Genomic DNA, 20,888 nt, shown 5'->3' on the forward strand with positions numbered 1-20,888 from the left:
GTCTGTCTCCAGGCTGTAACTCAAGAACGGCTATATCTAGAGAGTTGAAATTTTCACAGATTATGTATATCTGTTGCCGCTATAACAACAAATACTAAAATTAAAATTTAAGGGGGGCTCCCATACAACAAACGTGATTTTTTTGGCCTTTTTTGCTGTATATTCATAATGACAACAGGTAGGTACTTGATTTTTTCTCATAGTCCTTAATTATATGTGTACTTTAATATTTAATAATAATTTTAAAATAAAATAAAAAAATTAAGGGGGGCTCCCATACAAAAAATACAAATTTTGGCCAAATTTTCCCTTCGTGCGCGAATCCGACTCGCACTTGGCCGATTACTATTTAGATGTTTTTATCTCAAAAGAAAAACACAGCTTAGGTATATTTTCCTCCAATCTTTTGAAGGGATCAAGGATCTTATGCAAAATAACATATTTCGTCAATTATTGACCTATTGTCTCTTTCGGTCGCGCACAAATATAGTGCTGATACTTCAATAGTTATTTTTTTGGGAGCGAGTAAAAGAACAAGTGACTAATTCCTATATTCTGCCCTTCAACCATAATAGCCAAAAGTACAGTCCATACTTTGGTTATATCTCGAAATATCAGGTGAATTACTCGTTAACCCTAAAACTGTGATACACAGGGCACTGTTCGAGCTGATGGTGAAGTCGATGGGTGAGTACGTGTGGCGGAGCGCGGGGGGCGGGGCCGACACGCCGCGGCGCGCGCGCTTCCCCGACCACTTCACCGACGACGTGGCCGCGCTCGTCGGCAACGTCACTGCGGAGATCATTGCCAGGTACGAGCAGTTGTGTCGATCTAGATTTTATAAGTTAAGTACTGACAAATTATGTCATTTGAGTAGAATACCTTTTTATTGAGTAATGATGGCAATCGAGTTTCTTCCAAGCCGAGAGAGAGTCAAAGCTGTCCTTGATTAATGGCGGTTGCAGAGCATGTAAAATTATTTTACTCGATTTTTGTTTCTTTCCCTCGCACCCGAATATATTGCTACGTTGCACGTTTCGAGATGCACGAATAAACGCTATGGCAATATAGTGTAAGATGAAAACTAGAAGTTTGAAGATGTAATTACTTCTGAATGGCAAACGCGTTGGGATAACTCCACAAAAGGTCGCCACCTTTATAACTTTTTTCCAGATATACGTCAACGGCTATCCAAACACTGGATGGATATTGATCATTGCGTCTCTCAATTCCTGACCATGGTCATGGTAATTTATAGCGAAACTCTATGGATTTAAATTAGTAGAATCACCCATGTGCGAGTGCTCGACCGAAGGCAACATGTTTGAACAAACCGCCCATCATGTTCTCTGGGAGTGTAAGCTCTGGCAAAACGAAAGATCTATAATGCTTAATAACATACTTTGTAAATCTGGAGTCCCATATTACGATTACGATGATCTCATAGACAGCGCAAGGAACTTCCGTGCCTTTAAGCGTTTTTGTCATAATTATTACTGGAAACAGTGTAACACAACAAATTCCAACATTAACTTAGATCTAGTTTAGTAGTCATAATTAACATTAATTATTCCCGAGGTGCTTTCCCTTTAGTTCTTTGACTTTCGGTCATTGCAACTTTGTGCTGTCTCCCGCTTTTTATGGGGAGGGAAAACTGTATACTTCCTACTCCTCCTATCTTCTTCTGATTAATTTCGTTGCGGGTCCCAAGACAACTTTAGCATGTCCCTCGGGCGCCCTGAGATCATATCAAAGGGTTTTCGTGGTTGGATACCGCTGTCGATCCTGGCGACACAGGATATACAGTGGTGGGAATGTGTGGTGGGCCAAAGCCCGTTAAAAAAATGTAATTACTTCTGGAATTCTTAGGCCCGTATAAATAGTCAGTACTCAAGATGCATCTCGGTCTCAAGACACGGCTCAGGCTCTGTGATTGGTTGGCTGTCAAAATCTGGACCAATCACAGAGCTGAATCGCGTCTTGAGACCGGGTTGCATCTTAAGTACTGACTATTTATACGGGCCCTAGTGTCTAAACACAGTATGCTGAAGTTCCGCGGCGGAAATCCCGCATGATTACGTCAGCAATGTCAAACGCATACAATATAACGCGACGGAATTTCGGCATGGTGTGTCATCAGTAATTAAAAATACATTGCAGGCGAAATCAAGCCGAACTTCCGCCGCGGAAATTCGGCATAGTGTGTTTAGACACTTAAATTGTGAAGTAAATTGATCCTTATTCTCTAAGCAAACCCAAAGTTACCTTATCCAATTTATCATTCTCTAGATACGGAAAGGACAGCCGTCTGACGCAGAGCCTGAACAACAGCCTGGCGTTCTTCCTGTTCGATCTGCTGAGCCTCATGGACCGCGGCTACGTGTTCAACCTCATCCGCACCTACCACAAGCAGATGTGCGCCAAGATCGCCTCCCTGCCTGACGCCGTGCCGCTCGTGCATTACAAGGTATTATTTGTATAATGTAGGTTTAATATCAACTACCTGACAAGATATGTATCGTTTTCTTATTTATGTTTTGAAAAGTAATTTAGGTCTACTACACAAAGTTAACGAGACACGATGGTTTCTTTCTTTCAATCGGGAAATATGTCATTCCTGTGTAGTATATTTTTGCTACGATGCGGCTGTGAGTGCAGCCAGGTGTAATAAACCTGTCTGTGCAGCTATCGTTCCTGCGCATCGTGTGCTCGCACGAGCACTACGTGTCGCTGTGCCTGCCGCCGCCGCCGCTGTCGCCCGCGGCCCCGCCACCGACCCGCCCCCCCGCCTCCTCCGCCTCCACCACCGCCAGCGAGGACGGCCGCCGCCTCGCCACCCTCAGTGTTGACTTCCGATCGAGACACTACCTCGCCGGCCTGCTGCTGTCCGACCTTGCTGCTGCGCTTGACCTGCAGTAAGTACTTCTGAATCCTATGATACATATACATACGGAGCCATTTTGGATTAGATTATCCGTCCTATTATTTCAGTAACAGTTTTGCCTTATAAATATTAACGCTTAGATGCCTCTTGAAGCCTAGTCCTAATCTTAACATAACCGCCATAGAAATGGATTCTTCCTCCGACAGTCGTATAAGTCAAAACATAAATTAGTCGTCCCTCCAATCTAATATTCTTGTGTAGAAAAAAAGCATTTCTACTGCAGTAGTGTAAAGCGTTTAGGGGATGTATACAGGGAAAACTGCTCCCATCGAACCGATAAGCCAATGCCACTTACCGCAGGTCGCCAGTGCTGCAGTGCGCAGCGGTATCCGCACTGGCGGGCTTGCTGAGCGCGCACGACGCGGACCCGCGGCTGGCGCGGCCGGAGCTGCGCGCGCGCGTCGCGCAGCTCTACCTGCCGCTGCTGACTATCGCTATGGACGTGCAGCCGCGCCTGCACCGCGCAGCCGCTGCTCCCAAAGGTTAGAAAATACTCTATTCATTTGATGATGATAAAGAAATTTAAAAAGTAATAGGATGTTTTTATTTGTTTTTCGAATAAAAATTAAACGGCAATAACTAATGCCAATAAAGTTCGTTTTAACTGTATAAAGTCCGACGACACAACGTACCGAATTTGACTTTCAGACATACTGCAACTCGACGGAGAGATGAGCCAATTTGGCGCGTTCAACCCCGCGACCACGCCTGAAGAATTCAAGCAGGTTAATTTCAAATAATTGGTACACCAAGAATATTTGAATTATTTCAAATTGGATTTCGAACTGTTAACCTTCAATGATTGCCGCAAATGTTGTTAACTAGCGATTTTATCAAGCTATTTTTTCTATAGACCTAAGCAGAATAATAACCGGTGTTGTGACAGGGCGGTCGCGCGGCGTTCAACAGCGAGACGAGCCGCAACCTGGTGACGTGCGTGGTGTGGGTGCTGCGGTGGGCGGAGCGCGGCTCGCTGCACGCCTGCCTGCAGGACCTCGCCCCGCCCCGCCTATACAGCTTCCTGCAGCTGATAGATCTCGCCTTCGCCGCGCACGAGTATAAGGTAGGACTTATGACGCAGTACGTAGATATAAAATATTTGAGTTCCTTTAGTAACTATAAAAGATCTGTAAGTTACCTACTATGAGCGTTTTGGTATGGTGCAGGTGATAGTTTCAGTAACAGCCAGAGTGTTCTAGTCTATAAATAAAATGTCAAGGTTAAATATACAGTATGTAATACAATAAGTTACCTATTTCTGCTTTTTATGTTAAACAGGGTCGAAAAGAAATCATGAAATGCGCTCAACAAAACGTACGAAAAACTACCGACATCAAGGCGAAGCTGGAAGATGTGATTCTGGGCCAGGGATCCGCCCGATCAGACTTCATCATGAGGCGCAAAGGTGCGTACCAGAGTGCGTATCGTCCATCTACTTTTTATCTAAAATTTTATATATAAAAATTCTCGTGTCGCGTTATTTGCTAAACTCCTCAAAACGGCTTAACCGATTTATATAACATTTTGTGCGCTTATCGGATCCTTCTGAGAATGTTTTTCATACCTGAAGTAGCGTATAGTAAATATAGCAAAACAACGTTTTTAAAATCTGCTGGTTTGTCTATAAAATTGCAGTTTTCTGTCATGTATGATGATTAGATACATTTTTGGTACTTTAAATTTTAGCTCTACGATTTTGTAATACACATGTATTCATAGCTGATCGCACATTTGTCAGCACCGTACGCACCGTATAGTCCACGAAATGCGGCGCGTACGGTGCTGACAATTGTGCGAGTTTTCACATCATTTCATACAACTAATTCTAAAATGCGGCGCGCGCGTGCTGATAAATGTGCGATCACCTTTAGGCGGATCCAGTGGACGTGGCGGCGCAGGACGCGAGCGGTGGCGCAAGGAGTGGGTGCGGGGGGCGGCGCGCTCGCGGCCGGCCTCCCCCGCGCGCCCGCTGCCCGCGCTCGCGCAGGCGTTGGCTGCGGAGGTGGCGCTAGTGCTGCTACACGCGCTCGAGGCGCTCGTACAGGTGCGAACTGTTTATATCAGGCGGCAGGCCATTCTTGACTATCACCTTACTAATGCATAGCAATATTTTCACAGCGAATAACAAATGCAAGATCTGCACGAGCTGTTTATTTGTTGATGAGAAGTCAACAATGCGAGCATGTGTCAATTAAGTTCCGAGGGGAATTATTAGCAAGTCGAGCCTACCTAAAACGTGTTTTCACAATTTTTTTGTCGTACAGGCTAGCTCTGGTCTGGAATGGGGAGGCGTGGCGTGCGGCGGCGCGTTGAGCGTGCTAGTGCGCGCGCTACAGCGCCACCAGAGCACCGTCGTCTTGCAGCACATGTTCGCCACCGTGCGCGCGCTCATACTCAAGGTGAAAATGATTGTTCTTCTTCTATCTTCGAAAGTAAGGAAGATAGTTCTGTCGTCGGAGCTTATCAATTATATGAGAATTAGTGTTACATAATATGATGTTAAGATTGTTCTTGGAGGAACTGTTCTTTTCAATTGATGTATATTATAATAAAATAAATAAATCACTGTATTTCGTGTGTGTAGTTGGGCTGGTCGTGCGTATCTGCGGAGCGCGGCCCGGCGCTATGCCGCGTGCTGCTGCGTCACTGCGCGGCGCTGGCGGGCGTGACGCGCGCGCACGCCGCCGCCACGCTGTACGCGCTCATGCGCCAACACTATCATCTCGGCAACGTAAGTTACTGTTATTGATAAATTTTCGGTTTTTAAACTGAGCTGATATAAATATCTTATACTACCAGGCAGTAATTGCAATTTCATCCAATATATATCCTCTTATTATATCAAGTTTTGAAGCAGTGATGACAATAATTATTCTGAACTGATGTCCAAATTTTGTCCAATTTTCTTGTCCAAAATTCTTATTTTGCTTACAGAACTTCAGCCGCGTGAAGATGCAGGTTACGATGTCGCTGTCGTCGCTGGTGGGTACGATGGCGTCGCTGAGCGAGGAGTCGCTACGCCGCGCGCTCAAGACCGTGCTCACGTACGCCGAACACGATCACGACTTAGCCGGCACTAGCTTCCCGGAGCAGGTAAATTCCGACTTTTGCAGTTCTTTTTTTTTTTTTTTTGACCATAATATTACGGTGCAAGACAACTTACTGGTATAATAACAATATCTTTTAATTTTAAGTAAGTACAATATTTTACATGTAGTACAAACATGTCGGATAAATGTCGGTTCTTGTCAAAAGGATCATTGAGCACGTAGTCAAAAACTTACGTCGCCATATTTTTCTTATCCACATTCGATTCCTTTCTTGTTAATGCCATATAAATATTAGAACTGTCAATGTGATCTAAGTGCCAAAAGAATATTTCTGAATTGCAATTATTTATTTTAATGTGTATTTTGCAGGTGAAAGACCTGGTGTTCAACCTACACATGATCCTGAGCGACACGGTGAAGATGAAGGAGTTCCAGGAGGACCCGGAGATGTTGCTGGACCTGATGTACCGCATCGCGCGCGGCTACCAGCACAGCCCCGACCTGCGCCTCACCTGGCTCAGTAACATGGCCCAGAAGCATATGGAGGTGAGAGAATAGTCTTAGGCATTGTAGTGTATCTTATACACAGTACACACACATCATAAAGAAGCTATGATGTTTATACTTTTTATAACCTGTCACAGATAAAATAACACAAAATAGAATGGATGTATGGAAAATGCGGCCCCGCTGTGGCATAATTTTATAGAATTTTTATGTATTGAAGTTTCGTGGCTCGATTTGCAGATCAAGTCTTCAGTAGATACTACATATATTATTCTCGTCTTAAAATCATGACTTAAAACTATTAATTCATATCCAGCGTTCGAACCACGCGGAGGCGGGCATGTGCCTGGTGCACGGCGCGGCGCTCGTGGCGGAGCAGCTGCGGGCGCGGGGGCGGGGCGCGGCGCTGCTGGCACGCGTCACGCACAACGCGCTCGACGAGTCCGCGCCCGACCCTGCTATACACCACCTCGGCGCTATCGAGCTGCAGGTCGGTTTTTTGAATTATCTAGATTTAAAGAGTGATGCCGCTGTAGAAGTATTATTATAGACTACACATTTTCAGTTGGAGCAAGCTCGTTTCGTGATTCGTTCTGTGTTCTAGTACCCCAGCCTGCCGTTCGCCGCTAAACGGCTTACCCATATAAATATGTACATTGTCACGTGCCGCCGCCGCTCCTGCCCCGCTCCCGCTGATGTCGAGAATGAAGTCTTACAGTGCGGCGTTAGCGAACTTGTCGACGTAATCGACTTCATAATAGATTTTCAAATCTATTAAGTGTGTCCAAAAAGTAATGTAAATTGATTGATTTTGAATTGTGATTGATTTTTAAAATTGTTTGGTACATCTGTTGTTATTCAACAAGAACATAAGAAAGGAAGAATTAAAAAAAACACAGAATGCCCGGCGGCTCAAGGACCCTGTAAAAACTATACACGTTGTGGTGTCCAGGCGCTGCTGGAGCACGCGGCGGGCGAGCTGATGGCGGCGGGCCTGTACGAGACCGTCAACGAGCTGTACAAGGTGCTCATCCCCATCGCCGAGGACGCGCGCGACTACAAGAAGCTCGCCAACATACACGGGTAACTAATACGGCGTGGAGAAACTAGCGATCCGAACATATTATCGTCAACGGTCTCTTACTTCGTTAAAACAGACCAGTCAGAAAAAAATGTCACTTTGTTCCTTAAATCTGTCAGTATTTAAGTTCTTCCGGATCCCGTCTTTATACAGTTTTGTGTGTATTTATGCGCGAGCGTAAACGCGAGCAACGTCTACTCGGTAAATGCCCTCCCTAATTTTTGTGATAAATTGATATTAACCTTATTCGAACATCGATAAAATGCAGCAAACTGAACGAGGCGTTCACCCGCATCGAGCAGCTGGCGGGCAAGCGCGTGTTCGGCGCGTACTTTCGCGTGTCCTTCTACGGCGCGCGCTTCGGAGACCTCAGCGGTGAGGAGTACGTGTACAAGGAGCACGCGCTCACCAAGCTGCCCGAGATCTTCAGCAGGCTCGAGGTGGGAAAGAGACAGAGAGATTGTCTCATGTCTAAGCGGGGCCCTAGACGTGCAATTTTTTTGTCAATATCACGTATTGCGTAATATTATTAACCGTCTAGGGTTGATATTGAACATCGCGCGCCTTTAAGCTTAGAACAAACCTACGCGTCAGTGACAGGGGACGCGGTACGCGATACGGGAGCGTCTGCAACGCGAAACTGGCCGTGCACACCTGCGCGACTACGGTGCGAACTGTCAAACTTCATTTGTTAATGAACAGTCACTGAAGACGCGCGACTTTATCTGGTGTATATGCTGTTGTGGTAATGACATCCTCATACTTAATATCAGAGTCCGATGCGTCGGATGGACGGACATATGGGGGTTGCGAGATGCTAAGCTTGCTTTTGATTTGGAAGGTGCAGAGGAATAAAACACGTCCACAATGGTCAAGTTGAATTAATTTAGGCACCTACCACACGTGCATGCTTGACTACAGATTTGCTTGCGCATGCCGGCTTGAACACTGAACATTGTGCGTGTAGTTGGTAAAACTGTAGTACGCGCAAGCCCCAATGTTTGTCTTGTTGTTTTTTAAACTTGCTTGAAATTCAGGCATGCCTTCGTGTAGACTTTTCTGTGCGTGTGGTTGGAAGTTCAGTGTTCAAGCCGCTCTTTGTCAGTCCAAATATGGTTTTAAAATGCGCGCACGCTGCTATAAAAATCTCTGCTCGCTCTGTGGAAGATCAAATCGAAAGATTATTTTGACAGGAATAAAAAAAAATTAAAATACGCATATGAAAAAAAAATTATGCATTATCAATTTTGTCACTAGCAAACACTGGAAAAATAAAAGCAGAAGAAACAGTTCTTCATTAAGAAACATTGTTTATATGCCGACGATCTCGGCAAGAATGTGGCTTGCGCATGCATGTGGTAGATAAGTCAGTCTTACATCTTTTCATGCGAGAAGCATGCGCTAGCAAAACTGTTCAAGCATGCACATGTGGCAAGTGCCTTGATATCATGACACAATCTATCAAAACGTAAACAAATCAAAAAATCATAAACTAAAGAGTTGTACAAAATAATATAAAAAAGGTTTTAAAAAAGAAATCTACTTATGTACACTTCAAAACACGTGTCTGACAACTTGACGCGCATGTTTCGCTTTGCCGACGCGAACATCTCGCGTCGCGGTCGCGTAGGTGTGCACGGCGCCATAAGATTACATGGGCAGCGTCCGCCGCGCGGTAGACGCTACCGCTTCGCAGTCGCTTTGGTCGCGTAGGTTTGGCCTAAGCTTTCTTAATCTGACTTAACTTTCCTAATCTTATTGTCAAATAAACTGTTAAATAAATGATATTGACAATATAGACCGGGGGGCCGGCTAAGAGAATACGTTGTATCATGTATGTAATTTATGAGCCAATAAGGCTTAATTGATGATATATAATTTTTGAAAACAACGTACAATGAACAACTGATATTCTCTCACGTAAAAAGTAGCAGCAGAAAACATTTGCAGCCTGCAGGGCCACATGGTTTTTCATGCATTGAAAAACTAGGCGACCTTGGGTGTAAAAAAATTCAGGATTTCTTCGCTCTGACCAGCAATTTTATATAAAATAGCGAAAAAAACTTACTAAAAAATGTATCCCTCGCTAGAATTTCTACGGGCAGCGGTTCGGCGCGGAGAACGTGGTGATCATCAAGGACTCGAACGTCGTGGACGTGGCGACGCTGGACCCGGACAAGGCGTACATACAGATCACGTATGTCGAGCCCTACCTCGAGCCGCACGAGCTGCGCGTGCGCACCACGCACTACGAGCGCAACCACAACATTAGTACGTATACGTGTGCGCCATAGCGTACTTACCATCGAAGAAATTGTTTCATAAGCAGTTGACGGACCTACGTAATTTGGTCGAAATAAGTCAGTTAGATGAAACGTGACAAAATTACATAGGTGATAGGTCCGCCATCTGCATATGAATCAACTTCTCTGATACTATTTACAAAAACTAAAAAGTAATCGTTTCCAAAATTAAAAAATTACAGGACGACAGACGACGAGATCTATTGTTGTAATTAGGAAACAAACCATATTATGTAATCTTTTCGAAACAATGGTGTGTTTTTCAATTGCATAGCATAATGCGAATCAGTGGCGCACAATGTCGAAGAAGATGAACGCACTAGACTCTAGAGTCTAGTGCTTCAATAGGAAAATATTTTCCCTCTCTATATGCTATAATATTATGTATGTTCTTAGAGCGGTTCATGTACGCGACGCCGTTCACTGCGGACGGGCGCGCGCACGGCGAGCTGGCGGAGCAGTGCAAGCGTAAGACCATCCTCACCACCGCACACCACTTCCCCTACGTCAAGACGCGCATACAGGTAATCCATACTAATATTATAAATGCGATAGTGTGTCTGTCTTTACTCTGTCTGTTACCTCTTCACGCCCAAACCACTGAACCGATTTTGCTGGGTATGGGGATACTTTGAGTCCCGGGAAAGGACATAGGGTACTTTCTATCCCGGAAAATTTATGAGTGGTTCCCGCGCGATACACCAATTTTGGCGGAACGGAGTTGCGGGCATCATCTAGTTGAAGAATATACAAAAAATAAAGTAAATCTATTCTTGCGCATTTTTATTGTGGTCACTGGTCATAATAGGTACAGAAAAGCAACATGTGGAGGACTGACCTCCCTCAACTTCTCCTGTATTCCGATCCTAAGGTGCATCAAAAATATGGGGAGGAGGACAATTCTTTGAAAATCACTCACGCATGTTTCGTAGGATTTGTCACCCTTGTCCAAATAAGCATCGGCCCCTAAATAACCTTATTTTTGAACGTCCTTTCACTAAGTATGCGTATAAATCGAATGGTGAGTAAAATCCAGCGCCCATTCATACTTTCTGCTGACAAAATGTGAGAATATTTTTTCTTCACAGGTTGTGCAAAGAACGACAATAATTTTGACGCCCATAGAAGTCGCCATTGAAGATATTCAGAAAAAGGTATGTTTGAATTTGTTAACTCACGTCTCACAATACAAAAGCAAATCGTATTTACCATATTATAGTTTGTGCGTTTTATGATGATATGCGTGACACATTAGTAGGGAAGTTACCTAACAAAAATTAATCGATAATTTAAAAATATCGAATCACTTCGTAAAGGAATTGCAATCAAAATTATCGATTTCGTACTGACATTTCAGTGGTGCCGGCGATTTAAGATGGCCGCCCTTTTTTATCGATTTGATTTCGATTCAACAGAGTCAATCTCTATTGACATAAGTTCCGTTTCATGCATATGACATTTTTCAAATGTTTTCGTAACAATAATTTTATACTCCTATTAATTCACAGTTAATATTTATAATTTTATATTAATAAGTTAGCATTTAGCAACTTTTCATTTTTATTCATTTACAATAGGCGTGATGACAATTTTTTTTTCTTATCGGTAATTGAAAGACACTTAAAAAATAGAAACATCGTTGAAAGAATGACTCTGATAGCTTAAAAATACACCAAGATATGACAGTTCAAATATCTCATAAAAAATACCTGCCCGAAACGCTCCATACAAAGTGCTACGAAAGTATGACGTCAGTCTTTCGTAGTTTGTACGCATCGGGAGACAACTTTGTTCGACAAGTATATTAAATATTGCGTTTATGAAAGTGATTTCATAACAAAAGTTGCTTTTAATTGCATAAGTTATCGAATTGTATACAAATATTAAGAAAATTATTTGAAAAAAAAATTCGACTTGAATAATCAACTTTGAAGGCGCATAACAAAAAAAAAATACAAATGCTATCAAGCTGAAATTTTGGGAACACTTATTTTTTACCGTGATTTCTTTATTTTATTAACAAAATTTGCTAATCTTTGACCTTGTCATCATCCCTATTATAGGAAACATTTGTTTTTGTAGATGGAATATAATTTATTACATTTTGATTTTTTTTTCTTTTTTTTTCTTGTAAAAAAACGTAGCAAGGAATATGAAAACTGTCACCCATATCATCTTAAAACGCACAAACTATAATTAATTTGCCAAAACAAACAATCTCGCTGTAACTTCTCCTTAAATATGGACAGATCAACAGTGTACTTTCGGAGCCGTTGTCCCCAGAGGCAATCAAATTATATAATTATTTGGATCTGTCCCTTATGTAGGAAACATAGCTTATAAAATTTGTTTAAAAGTTGGGCTGAATACGTAGATAGGACTGATGATGTGTATTATTAGATACACGAGCTGGCGGCGGCGACGGGGCAGGAGCCGCCGGACTCCAAGATGCTGCAGATGGTGCTGCAGGGCTGCATCGGCACCACCGTCAACCAGGGACCGCTAGAACTCGCGCAGGTGCTCACATACACATAATATACGCGAGCTGCTCAGTTACAATTCAAAGCTTGGCCACTGACAAATAGGCTACTTGACCTATATTCAATTTCATTGAACAAATGCATATTTCTAGTAGAATGCGTATTTCACTTTTGTAATCAAAGAAAAGCTTATGATTGATAAATAAAGTCGATTTGAAAATATGTATGATTTTATGAAAATATGATTTGTACTGACGAAAACGCTTTTGCGGTACTTCCGATTTGGATGTGACGTCATCACATTTAATATCTTTTATTTATCGCGCTCGTTATATGTAAGTTTATTTGTACATAAATAATAAGAATAAGCCTAGAAAGATTTGTAAAATATATTTTCTTGAATAATTCAAATAGAACATCAGTTTTATATATTATCTCCATTTATTGTAGACGGGAAATGAAACATTATAAATGATTTCTAATTTCTTATTTAATTCTTTTATAATTTTTGGTCACTTTTAGACTTGTACATTTAGCACATAAAAAAATGTTCAATAAAGAGAATGATTATTGATTAAGAAGCGATTAGCATGAAGAAAAAAAGTAGGTCAAGTAGCCTATTGTTAAGCTATTGCATAGCTTTTATTGCGGCCTTTCAGCGCGGCGACCGAATCAAGAAATTCCGTACCTAACGAAAATTCTAAAGCTCTGGTTTCCGCCAAGAGGTGAATGACGTCACTATGACGTTGTTTGTGTGGACGGTATGGCGCGGTTTCCTAGAGAACGGTGTCAATTACCGTTCTCTAGGAAACCGCGCCATATTGCTTACAGGGACAACGTTCTAGTGATGTCATTCACCACTGTATTGCGGCAGCTGCAAGACGGCGCCGCTTTTGGAGGAAACCAGAGCTTAACACCCCCACTCCCACCGGCACAGCGGTGCGGTGTTGCCAGAGTTCGGCACGGTGTTTGTGTGCGTGCGACTAGACGTATGCGAATAATGACTGCATAAGTTGATAAAAAATGCTATGCAATAGCTTTGCCGCGGCATTCCCCGAGTGCCACAAGTATATTTTTTTCTTCCGGTCAGGCGATTTAATTGATACCATTGCCTAACACAGTAATTGCATGGCCAATGCCCTACAGTCTATACCAGGAGTCACCAAATGGGGGTCCGCGGTCCGCATCCGGACCGCCGACCCATTGTGTGCGGACCACCGACCAAACATTTTCGAAGATGAACTTCGTTTAATTGCACCAATTTGACTTCAAACTTCAGACAGATAATTAGCAACAAAAAATATCACTTTTTTCATTGCTATGTAATGTAAATAAATACCTTTGTAATTTCTGTAATTATCTTTGTTTAACAGATATTTCTTCTAAAATTTGCGGACCGCGTAGGTCATTTCATTCCTTAAAATGGACCCCGAGCGAAACTAATTGATGACCTATACCGTATACGTAACAGTCTGTCGCACAAGTGACGTAACATACAAGTTGCAACAGTAACAGAAGGTCGATATACAAAATACAGTCTTAGGTCAAAATAAACGCGAAATGCGCTATAATAAACACTTCTCGATGTGAACTGCTTATGCGAGACGATAAAACTGATGAACATCTTAGATTGAAGATGTATCGTTAAAACGTATTCTAAAGAAACGTTTCTAAAAAAGGAAAAACTCTTTTACAGGTGTTCCTGGCGCCCGTGGTGGAGGGGACGCAGCCCGCCACCCGCCTCACCAACAAACTGAGACTGTCATTCAAGGATTTCTCTAAAAAGTAATATCTAAAAGTAGTATCTAAAACCGCTATATAACACAGTTTATTCTGTTTCGAGACTTTGGAAAACGAATAAGCTGAATATAATTAACATTATATTAACTTTTACTATGGACAAATTTCCGACTTAAAAAATCGTCTGTTTCATACAAAAGGTCGAGAGGCGGCTCAACACAAACCGATTGTGAATTTTAAGCTGATCGCACATTTGTCAGCACCGAACGCACCGGATAGTACAAGAAATGCGGCGCGTGCGATGCGGACGAATGTTTCACATCATTTCATATTATAACGAATTCTATATTGCGGCGCGTAAGCGCGTGCTTGCTGATAAATGTGCGACCACCTATAGGCGATTTTCTGTAATATTTTGGTGTTGCAGATGTCACGACGCCCTGAAGAAGAACAAGAACCTGATCGGCAGCGAGCAGCGCGAGTACCAGCGCGAGCTCGAGCGCAACTTCGCGCGGTTCACCGAGCGCCTAGCGCCGCTCATCGCGCCCACCGCCACGCATGCGCAGCATCTCGCGTATGTATCGCACACAGATTGAGCGTACCGCACGCACATCGAACGTACCGAACGCACATCAAGCGTACTGCACGCACATCGAGCGTACTGTAAAACTCTGGAAAAAATATATGACACGGCTGCCGCACGCACTGAATCAGTTAAATAAACCTGTCTATTGAGCGTACCGTAAACATATGAAGGATCGCACACGCATGTCCAACACACCGCACGTGCTAAACGTACAAAATAAATTACATTAATGTTATTTTGTCCACAGGCATGGTGTGACCAAAACAGACTACAAGTTCCAAGCGTAAATTGACGATGCAAGATATCAGACGTCGCTCTTTATAATACTCGAACGTTACGAAGTGAAGATTTTTATTATTTACACGTCTTTTATAATACGTGGCAAACATCTCAGTGTTTTAGGTTTGTATGGTTACATTTCCGAGCACGCATTTTATCTAATATTTTTCAAAACATTTTTGTTAAATACGTCGTCGAAATTTATTTCCAAATATAATTAATAATATTATAATCTTCAATGTGCACACAACTTAATTGCAACATTGTCAAATATTTATTGCTCGGTGTAAGTGTAAGCGTGTTTACACAAGTCACAAGGCGCCGCAGCGGCAGTGATTTTCGACGCCGCGGAAATGAATGTTTAAAGTTATATAAATGTTGAGTTTTTAGACTATGAGACTGCCAACCTTCAGTATTGGAGAGGCACTGGAAGAAGAAGAGTTTTTACTAAAGATAGCTACATATATGATATACAGTGTGTTAGTGTAAACACCGTAATCCTTGAAACCATCTAATGAGCCCGTCAAAAGGAACAACATTTTCTATGAGAATGCTGGGAACTCGAAAAAAAATGCCGTCTTTATACCCATACGGATGCCCGGATCGGCAATTTGTATCCAGGATATTAAGACAGTGTTTACACTAACATCTTGTATATTTCTTGGTTTCAGAAGACCATTACTACATCTCATAAAGTTAATATATCTAGCGGAATAGAGAAACAAAGGCCTGAACAAGAGAGATGTCACCATCAGTAACACTGCGTGGTAAAAAGAGACGTGTGATACATGACAGCTGCACTCTTTTTTTGACGTCAAGTCGTCACGTGCCGCACGTTGACAATTTAATCTCATAGAAATCATGTTCAATCATGCTGGTGTAAGTGTATACGTACACATATTTTTACACACAGATGAAACCAATTTCAGTTACGTTTGACAGCTCGAGATTGTTCCTCTATTCCGCTAGGTATATTAACTTTATGCTACATCTACTGAAAAAAAAAGTAGTTCATCACTCATCATAATACATATTAGTTATTACTTATTACCTACTACAATATTTGGCTCTCTTGTAAATTCACGAGCTTACGGTTCATATACTAGTTTTATTGATAAGTTCAGCTTTACAATTAGTTTTAAGTAAATATTAGGTCTGTAAATCTGAAAAACGGATTAACCCATCAAGCCCCATAAGGACACCGCGCGCAGCGGTGTGAAGTGTGAGATAATTTATTTACATGATTAGTTTGTTGCTTGAAGAAAGTGACTAAAGCCCATATCTTTACTTGTTTCCTAGACATTTTCACCACTTGATACAACCTCAATCCTCATTAATTGACGTTTTGTTGAACAAATTAATTGGAGAATTGAAATTGAGTCGAGTGGAGGAAATCTCAAGGAAACGACTAATGACACGTAAAAATATTATAAATAAGCTATTTAACGCGAGATTCTAAAACAGGATAATCACTAAACGTAACTACTTTATTTTGTAGTATATAAGAAATGTATTGTATACCTTTGACTGCACAATTTATTATGTAGAGAATATTTATGCATTTATTCTTTATATTGTAATTTTCTTAATATAATAATTATTGGCATACGATCAACTGCGTTTCATTTCAAATTTTCTTCTATATTATTATATTTAATAGAACAGGGTTTTAACATAACAATATCATTATTAAGAGGATACCACAGCGGCTAGAGAAATTAAAAAAAAGTACGTGTAATATCTATAGCTGTCTCCCTTACCTCAAGCCTATACCGCAGAACGCGATAGAGACAACTGCAGAAAATCCAGAAAATTAACGATTCGTTGTCCCCTGATTCCTTCTCCAAAACTTAACCGATTTAAGTACTTTTTTCATTAAAGATTAAAAAAAGGCTTGAGCTGTGTTCCTATGTTTTGCTTTTTTTGTATAATCTATCCAAATCTGTTTTCTGGACGTTTGAACACAGTGGAAAATCTGGCCATTTTTTTGGGTTTTTGAACGTTCATATCTTATTTAATAATTAAATTATGAAAAAAAAGAAAACATAGGGACATTGTATTAGTGGCCATAGATATTCAGGAAAAAAATTATAACTCTACTAGCATTATCCAGGGAGGAAACAGGGGACAACGTTTGTATGGAAAAAATGGCGGTGTGGAATCCTCTTAAGCTCGGCGGTTAAAGGGTTAATAAGAATATTTTGTCACAACGTGTTTTCAAATATTATATAGTGAAGTATTGTATGATGTCACAGGATCAAGTGAACTAGTACAAAAATGGGACAATTAGTAAGAGTCCGCACAAAGGGTTTCGAACCACTATAGAGCAAAAATAGTAAAACTAAAAGTAAATATAAAACAAACTGCATTTTTAATAGAACTAAAATTATTAGTTTTATTTTATGACAAATAATATTTTGTAAGTAAACATTGTCCTCAAATTCCAAAAGGAATGTAGACTCCTAAGCTGTGTAGAGCTTACAATCTCGCAATACATCAATAACTCTAACCACAAACATTTAATAAAATGTACATCTGGATGTGCTGTATCTCATCACACAATATTGAAACTAAGCTATGGTCTAAGCCAGTTATACTCAACCCGCGGCCCTTTAATTAACTTCATGCGGGCCTGTGATGAAGGCCGGTGGGCAGGTTAAGTATACACTATAGCTGATATAGACCATAGTACGGGAGCTGAGCCCTAGAACATTTTTTTTTTATTACTTTCAAGCAAATTTTTTGTGAGTAGTGTCATAGATCAGGGGTCACCAATTAATTTCGCTCACGGTGTCTATCTTGAGAAATTAATTTATCTTCACGATCCACACATTTTTAGAAAAATTATTTGTTATACAAGTACATAATAAACTTTATTCTGTCTTTTATCGCCCCACCCTTTTTCGAATTTTCATGAAATTACGTTGTCTGTCATGCAAGTTGGTGCGGACCATGGAGGTTCATACACAACAGGTTGGTGGTCCGGATGCAGACTGCGGTCCGCCATTTGGTGACCCGTGGTATAGATGGTTATACTATATTTTAGTACGAAAATCTATATTCTGTTCACATTTCAAGAAAAATTTTACACATAGCAGATTACTTTATAAAATGTATGTATTAATGTCATAAAAATATTTTCTACTGTCCTCTCCCTTAAATCTAGAACTGTCATTCTCTATCATATCCAAACATCCCATAGCTCCACCCAGACATATCAATATGAATAGTAAGTAATACAATTAATCAGTTCAAACACTGTATGTCACAGGCCCGTCCTGTACACTTCTCAATATAAAGGTCCACGACACAACACTTATCATTCTGAATCAGCCGGAGTGTGCCAAGTTAGCCTCTCCTCATAGAAAGCTATTACCTGCAAAAAGTAAAAATATGATCACTGTACCTAATATGTAGAACCAGTGGCAGGGCATGACAATTTTATGTGGCAAGATATATCTTGCGAGGCCCCCTAAAATATAATATTATAATTGTGAGACCTCCTGTTGGATGACGCAAGAGGACGAATTTGTTGAGAGAATGCATTTTTTGATACTCAAACTTTTATTTATGAATATTTGACTATCACATCGCCTAGGCCTTACGCCACCTCTGTGTAGAACTAGTTCTAAGGTTAAAAACAATATACCTGTTGTGGACACTTGACATTAGCCACTTTAGCTGGCACCAGCTCAGCTTCGTCGGAGTCTGCCCACTTAATTAAAAACATGAGCTCCCCAGTCACATCAGATGCACCTTAAAATAAAGTGTTATTTTATATATTTATATAATTATTTCATTAAGTAAAACCGTAAAGTCAGCCAAGTGCAAGTTGAACTCGTGCACGAAGGGTTCTGTACCATATAGAGCAAAAATAGCCCAAGAATTGTGTTTTTTGTATGGGATTAATTATTTACTTCAATTTAATTTTACTATTAATCATTAAAGTATAAATACAACTGAACATTCTGTGAACATCTCAAGTGCCTATCTTTGACCAAATTGATATCGAGCAAAAAATCCCCCTTTAAATATGTAGTAATTTATTTTGTTTTTAGTATTTGTTGTTATAGCGGCAATAGATATACACAATCTGTGAAATTTTCAGAAATCTAGCTAAAGCTGTTCTTGAGATACAGCCTCTAGAGTCTAGACAGACAGACCAACGGACAGACAAGTCTTTGTAATAGGGTCCCGTTTTTACTCTTTGGGTACAGAACCTTAAAAATAGAGTTAACATAAGACTGATTGCTTTGTTTATGATAACTAATAGGCAGCATCCAAAACATATAAAGAAAATATATACTTATAATCTATAATATAAAAATGAGTCGCTGAATGTGTTGCTAAGCGCAAAACTCGAGAACGGTTGGACCGATTTCGCTAATTCTTTTTTTAAAATTTTCCTTGAAGTACGAGGATGGTTCTTACGGAGAGAAAAATTCTAAAAAAAAAAATAAAATTTCCTGAAAAAGTCTAAAAACAACACTTTTATATGTATATAAAAATGGATTTTCAATTGTGTTAGTAATGCCAAAACTCAAAAACGGCTAATCGGATTGGGCTAATTTTAGTCTTAAAATATTCGTAGATGTCCAGGGAAGGTTTTAAAGTGACACGAAGTTCACCAGGACAGCTAGTACATAATATAAATGTATGTAATACTAACCAATGCACTATGGACCAATAGTAGTCTGCAATAAAGATATTTGTACTTGTATAATAAACTTACCAATAATTTTTTCAGCTTTAAGACCTTTTTCAAAGCCTGACTTTTCCTTTTCGTCTTTCTTTCCTTTGCTCCCTTTGGAATGGTCATTGTCGTCAGTGGAGGACACACTCACGCCTCTCCCCTTGCGAGAACTAGTCTCCTCACTGGATTCACGGACACGTTTCTTACCCCGTTTTTCTTCTTCAGCCTTTTTAGACTTGGCCTAGATCGAAAATATAAGTGGGTGTATCACGAGAATTAATTTAGCAACTCGCATAAATAATAGCTTACTTATGTTAATTTATGTTGTAGTACCTCTTTCTCCTTTCTGCTATCTTCGAAAGCCTTGATCAATTCTTCACAGTCTAAATTTTCTTCTGGTTCCCATGTACTTTCTTCTTCTTTGTAACCTTTCCATTTCAAAAGATATTGGACCTGTATGTTTAAAAATATTATAAGAATAAGAAAATTAAAAAATTAAGAATTACTGACCGTATTCTTTTGAAATATTTAAATGGGATTTGTGGTTCTAAGCATTCGCTACCTATCAAAATTTACCAACCTTGCCTTTGACCATTCTTCTATTCAAAACCTTTTCGACGACATATTCCTCCTCACTTGAAGCTTCACTGGAGTCTCCTTTCTTATCCTTACCCATTGTTTATTTGGCAGACAAATTATCTTGAACCCAAATTTACCTCTAAATTCTATAATTCAGTCAACGCTAACAAAACCGGCATCAATTTGTGTAATGTCAAACAACGAATACTATACTCACAATGTCAAATGTGTACGCTGAGAATAAAATGGCGCCATTAAAATGTGACACTGACAAAAGACAGCTGTCAGTTTTTTTTTCTTTTTTTTTCTTATGGCACTTCGGCTAAATAACCATGGCCAGTGTCGAGTATATTATGGCGAGAAAACATTATTCTACCTTTTAATCCCCAAGCGGCCGGATCCGGCCGCCACAGATTATACTGCAGCCATTCCGTCTACACCCAAGCGGCCGGATGTGGCCGCGCTCTTTCGTTCGATTGAATTACGTATTTCGTCGACTTAGAGACTACTTTTGTATGAAGAAGTTTGGTTAGTTATGATCTACGATAAATTTGCCACATTCTGAATGCAAAATATTATACAATCTGTGGTCGACGAATATTTGTCAGTCATTTGAAAATCATGAATTTTTCGTGTGTGTTCTGCC

At 40.6% G+C, this 20,888-nt stretch overlaps 2 protein-coding genes across 4 annotated transcripts in view; one reads left to right on the top strand and one right to left on the bottom strand.

Annotated features, from left to right (window-relative positions):
* LOC121735323 (dedicator of cytokinesis protein 7) overlaps positions 1 to 14,993 on the top strand; it is a 28,094-nt gene extending 13,101 nt beyond the window's left edge. For 2 of the 3 annotated variants that reach the window (XM_042126150.1, XM_042126297.1), the window contains 22 exons: positions 656 to 811; positions 2,290 to 2,467; positions 2,686 to 2,915; positions 3,245 to 3,426; positions 3,593 to 3,669; positions 3,831 to 4,007; positions 4,223 to 4,361; positions 4,816 to 4,988; positions 5,209 to 5,343; positions 5,529 to 5,675; positions 5,879 to 6,037; positions 6,364 to 6,540; positions 6,818 to 6,991; positions 7,454 to 7,584; positions 7,851 to 8,022; positions 9,673 to 9,853; positions 10,282 to 10,409; positions 10,974 to 11,039; positions 12,286 to 12,402; positions 14,062 to 14,150; positions 14,533 to 14,679; positions 14,939 to 14,993. In XM_042126150.1, coding sequence (XP_041982084.1) covers positions 656 to 811; positions 2,290 to 2,467; positions 2,686 to 2,915; positions 3,245 to 3,426; positions 3,593 to 3,669; positions 3,831 to 4,007; positions 4,223 to 4,361; positions 4,816 to 4,988; positions 5,209 to 5,343; positions 5,529 to 5,675; positions 5,879 to 6,037; positions 6,364 to 6,540; positions 6,818 to 6,991; positions 7,454 to 7,584; positions 7,851 to 8,022; positions 9,673 to 9,853; positions 10,282 to 10,409; positions 10,974 to 11,039; positions 12,286 to 12,402; positions 14,062 to 14,150; positions 14,533 to 14,679; positions 14,939 to 14,978 — 3,175 coding nt within the window. In that variant the 3' untranslated portion in view covers positions 14,979 to 14,993. The remainder of the gene's footprint in view (positions 1 to 655; positions 812 to 2,289; positions 2,468 to 2,685; positions 2,916 to 3,244; positions 3,427 to 3,592; positions 3,670 to 3,830; positions 4,008 to 4,222; positions 4,362 to 4,815; positions 4,989 to 5,208; positions 5,344 to 5,528; positions 5,676 to 5,878; positions 6,038 to 6,363; positions 6,541 to 6,817; positions 6,992 to 7,453; positions 7,585 to 7,850; positions 8,023 to 9,672; positions 9,854 to 10,281; positions 10,410 to 10,973; positions 11,040 to 12,285; positions 12,403 to 14,061; positions 14,151 to 14,532; positions 14,680 to 14,938) is intronic. The other variant, XM_042126229.1, reaches the window with a different exon arrangement.
* Positions 14,994 to 17,920: 2,927 nt separating this feature from the next.
* Positions 17,921 to 20,466, bottom strand: LOC121736559 (chromobox protein homolog 5-like). The gene is made up of 5 exons (XM_042127883.1): positions 20,244 to 20,466; positions 19,997 to 20,116; positions 19,703 to 19,904; positions 18,620 to 18,726; positions 17,921 to 18,346 (listed from the first exon to the last, which is right to left on the bottom strand). The coding sequence occupies exons 1-5, from the start codon at positions 20,337 to 20,339 to the stop codon at positions 18,290 to 18,292; spliced, it is 582 nt and encodes a 193-aa protein (XP_041983817.1). The 5' UTR covers positions 20,340 to 20,466; the 3' UTR covers positions 17,921 to 18,289.
* Between the last annotated feature and the right edge of the window lie 422 nt (positions 20,467 to 20,888).

The sequence above is a fragment of the Aricia agestis genome, chromosome 1 (assembly GCF_905147365.1).
Source record: "Aricia agestis chromosome 1, ilAriAges1.1, whole genome shotgun sequence".
Taxonomy (NCBI): domain Eukaryota; kingdom Metazoa; phylum Arthropoda; class Insecta; order Lepidoptera; family Lycaenidae; genus Aricia; species Aricia agestis.

What these genes read in the sequence shown, in the direction of transcription:
- LOC121736559 (XM_042127883.1), bottom strand. Translation starts at nt 20,339, where the DNA reads ATGGGTAAGGATAAGAAAGGAGACTCCAGTGAAGCTTCAAGTGAGGAG. An exon ending in ATAGCAGAAAGGAGAAAGAG is followed by an intron (nt 19,905 to 19,996) that starts GTACTACAACAT and finishes TTTTCGATCTAG; the next exon opens with GCCAAGTCTAAAAAGGCTGA. An exon ending in TAAAGCTGAAAAAATTATTG is followed by an intron (nt 18,727 to 19,702) that starts GTAAGTTTATTA and finishes CTTTATTTTAAG; the next exon opens with GTGCATCTGATGTGACTGGG.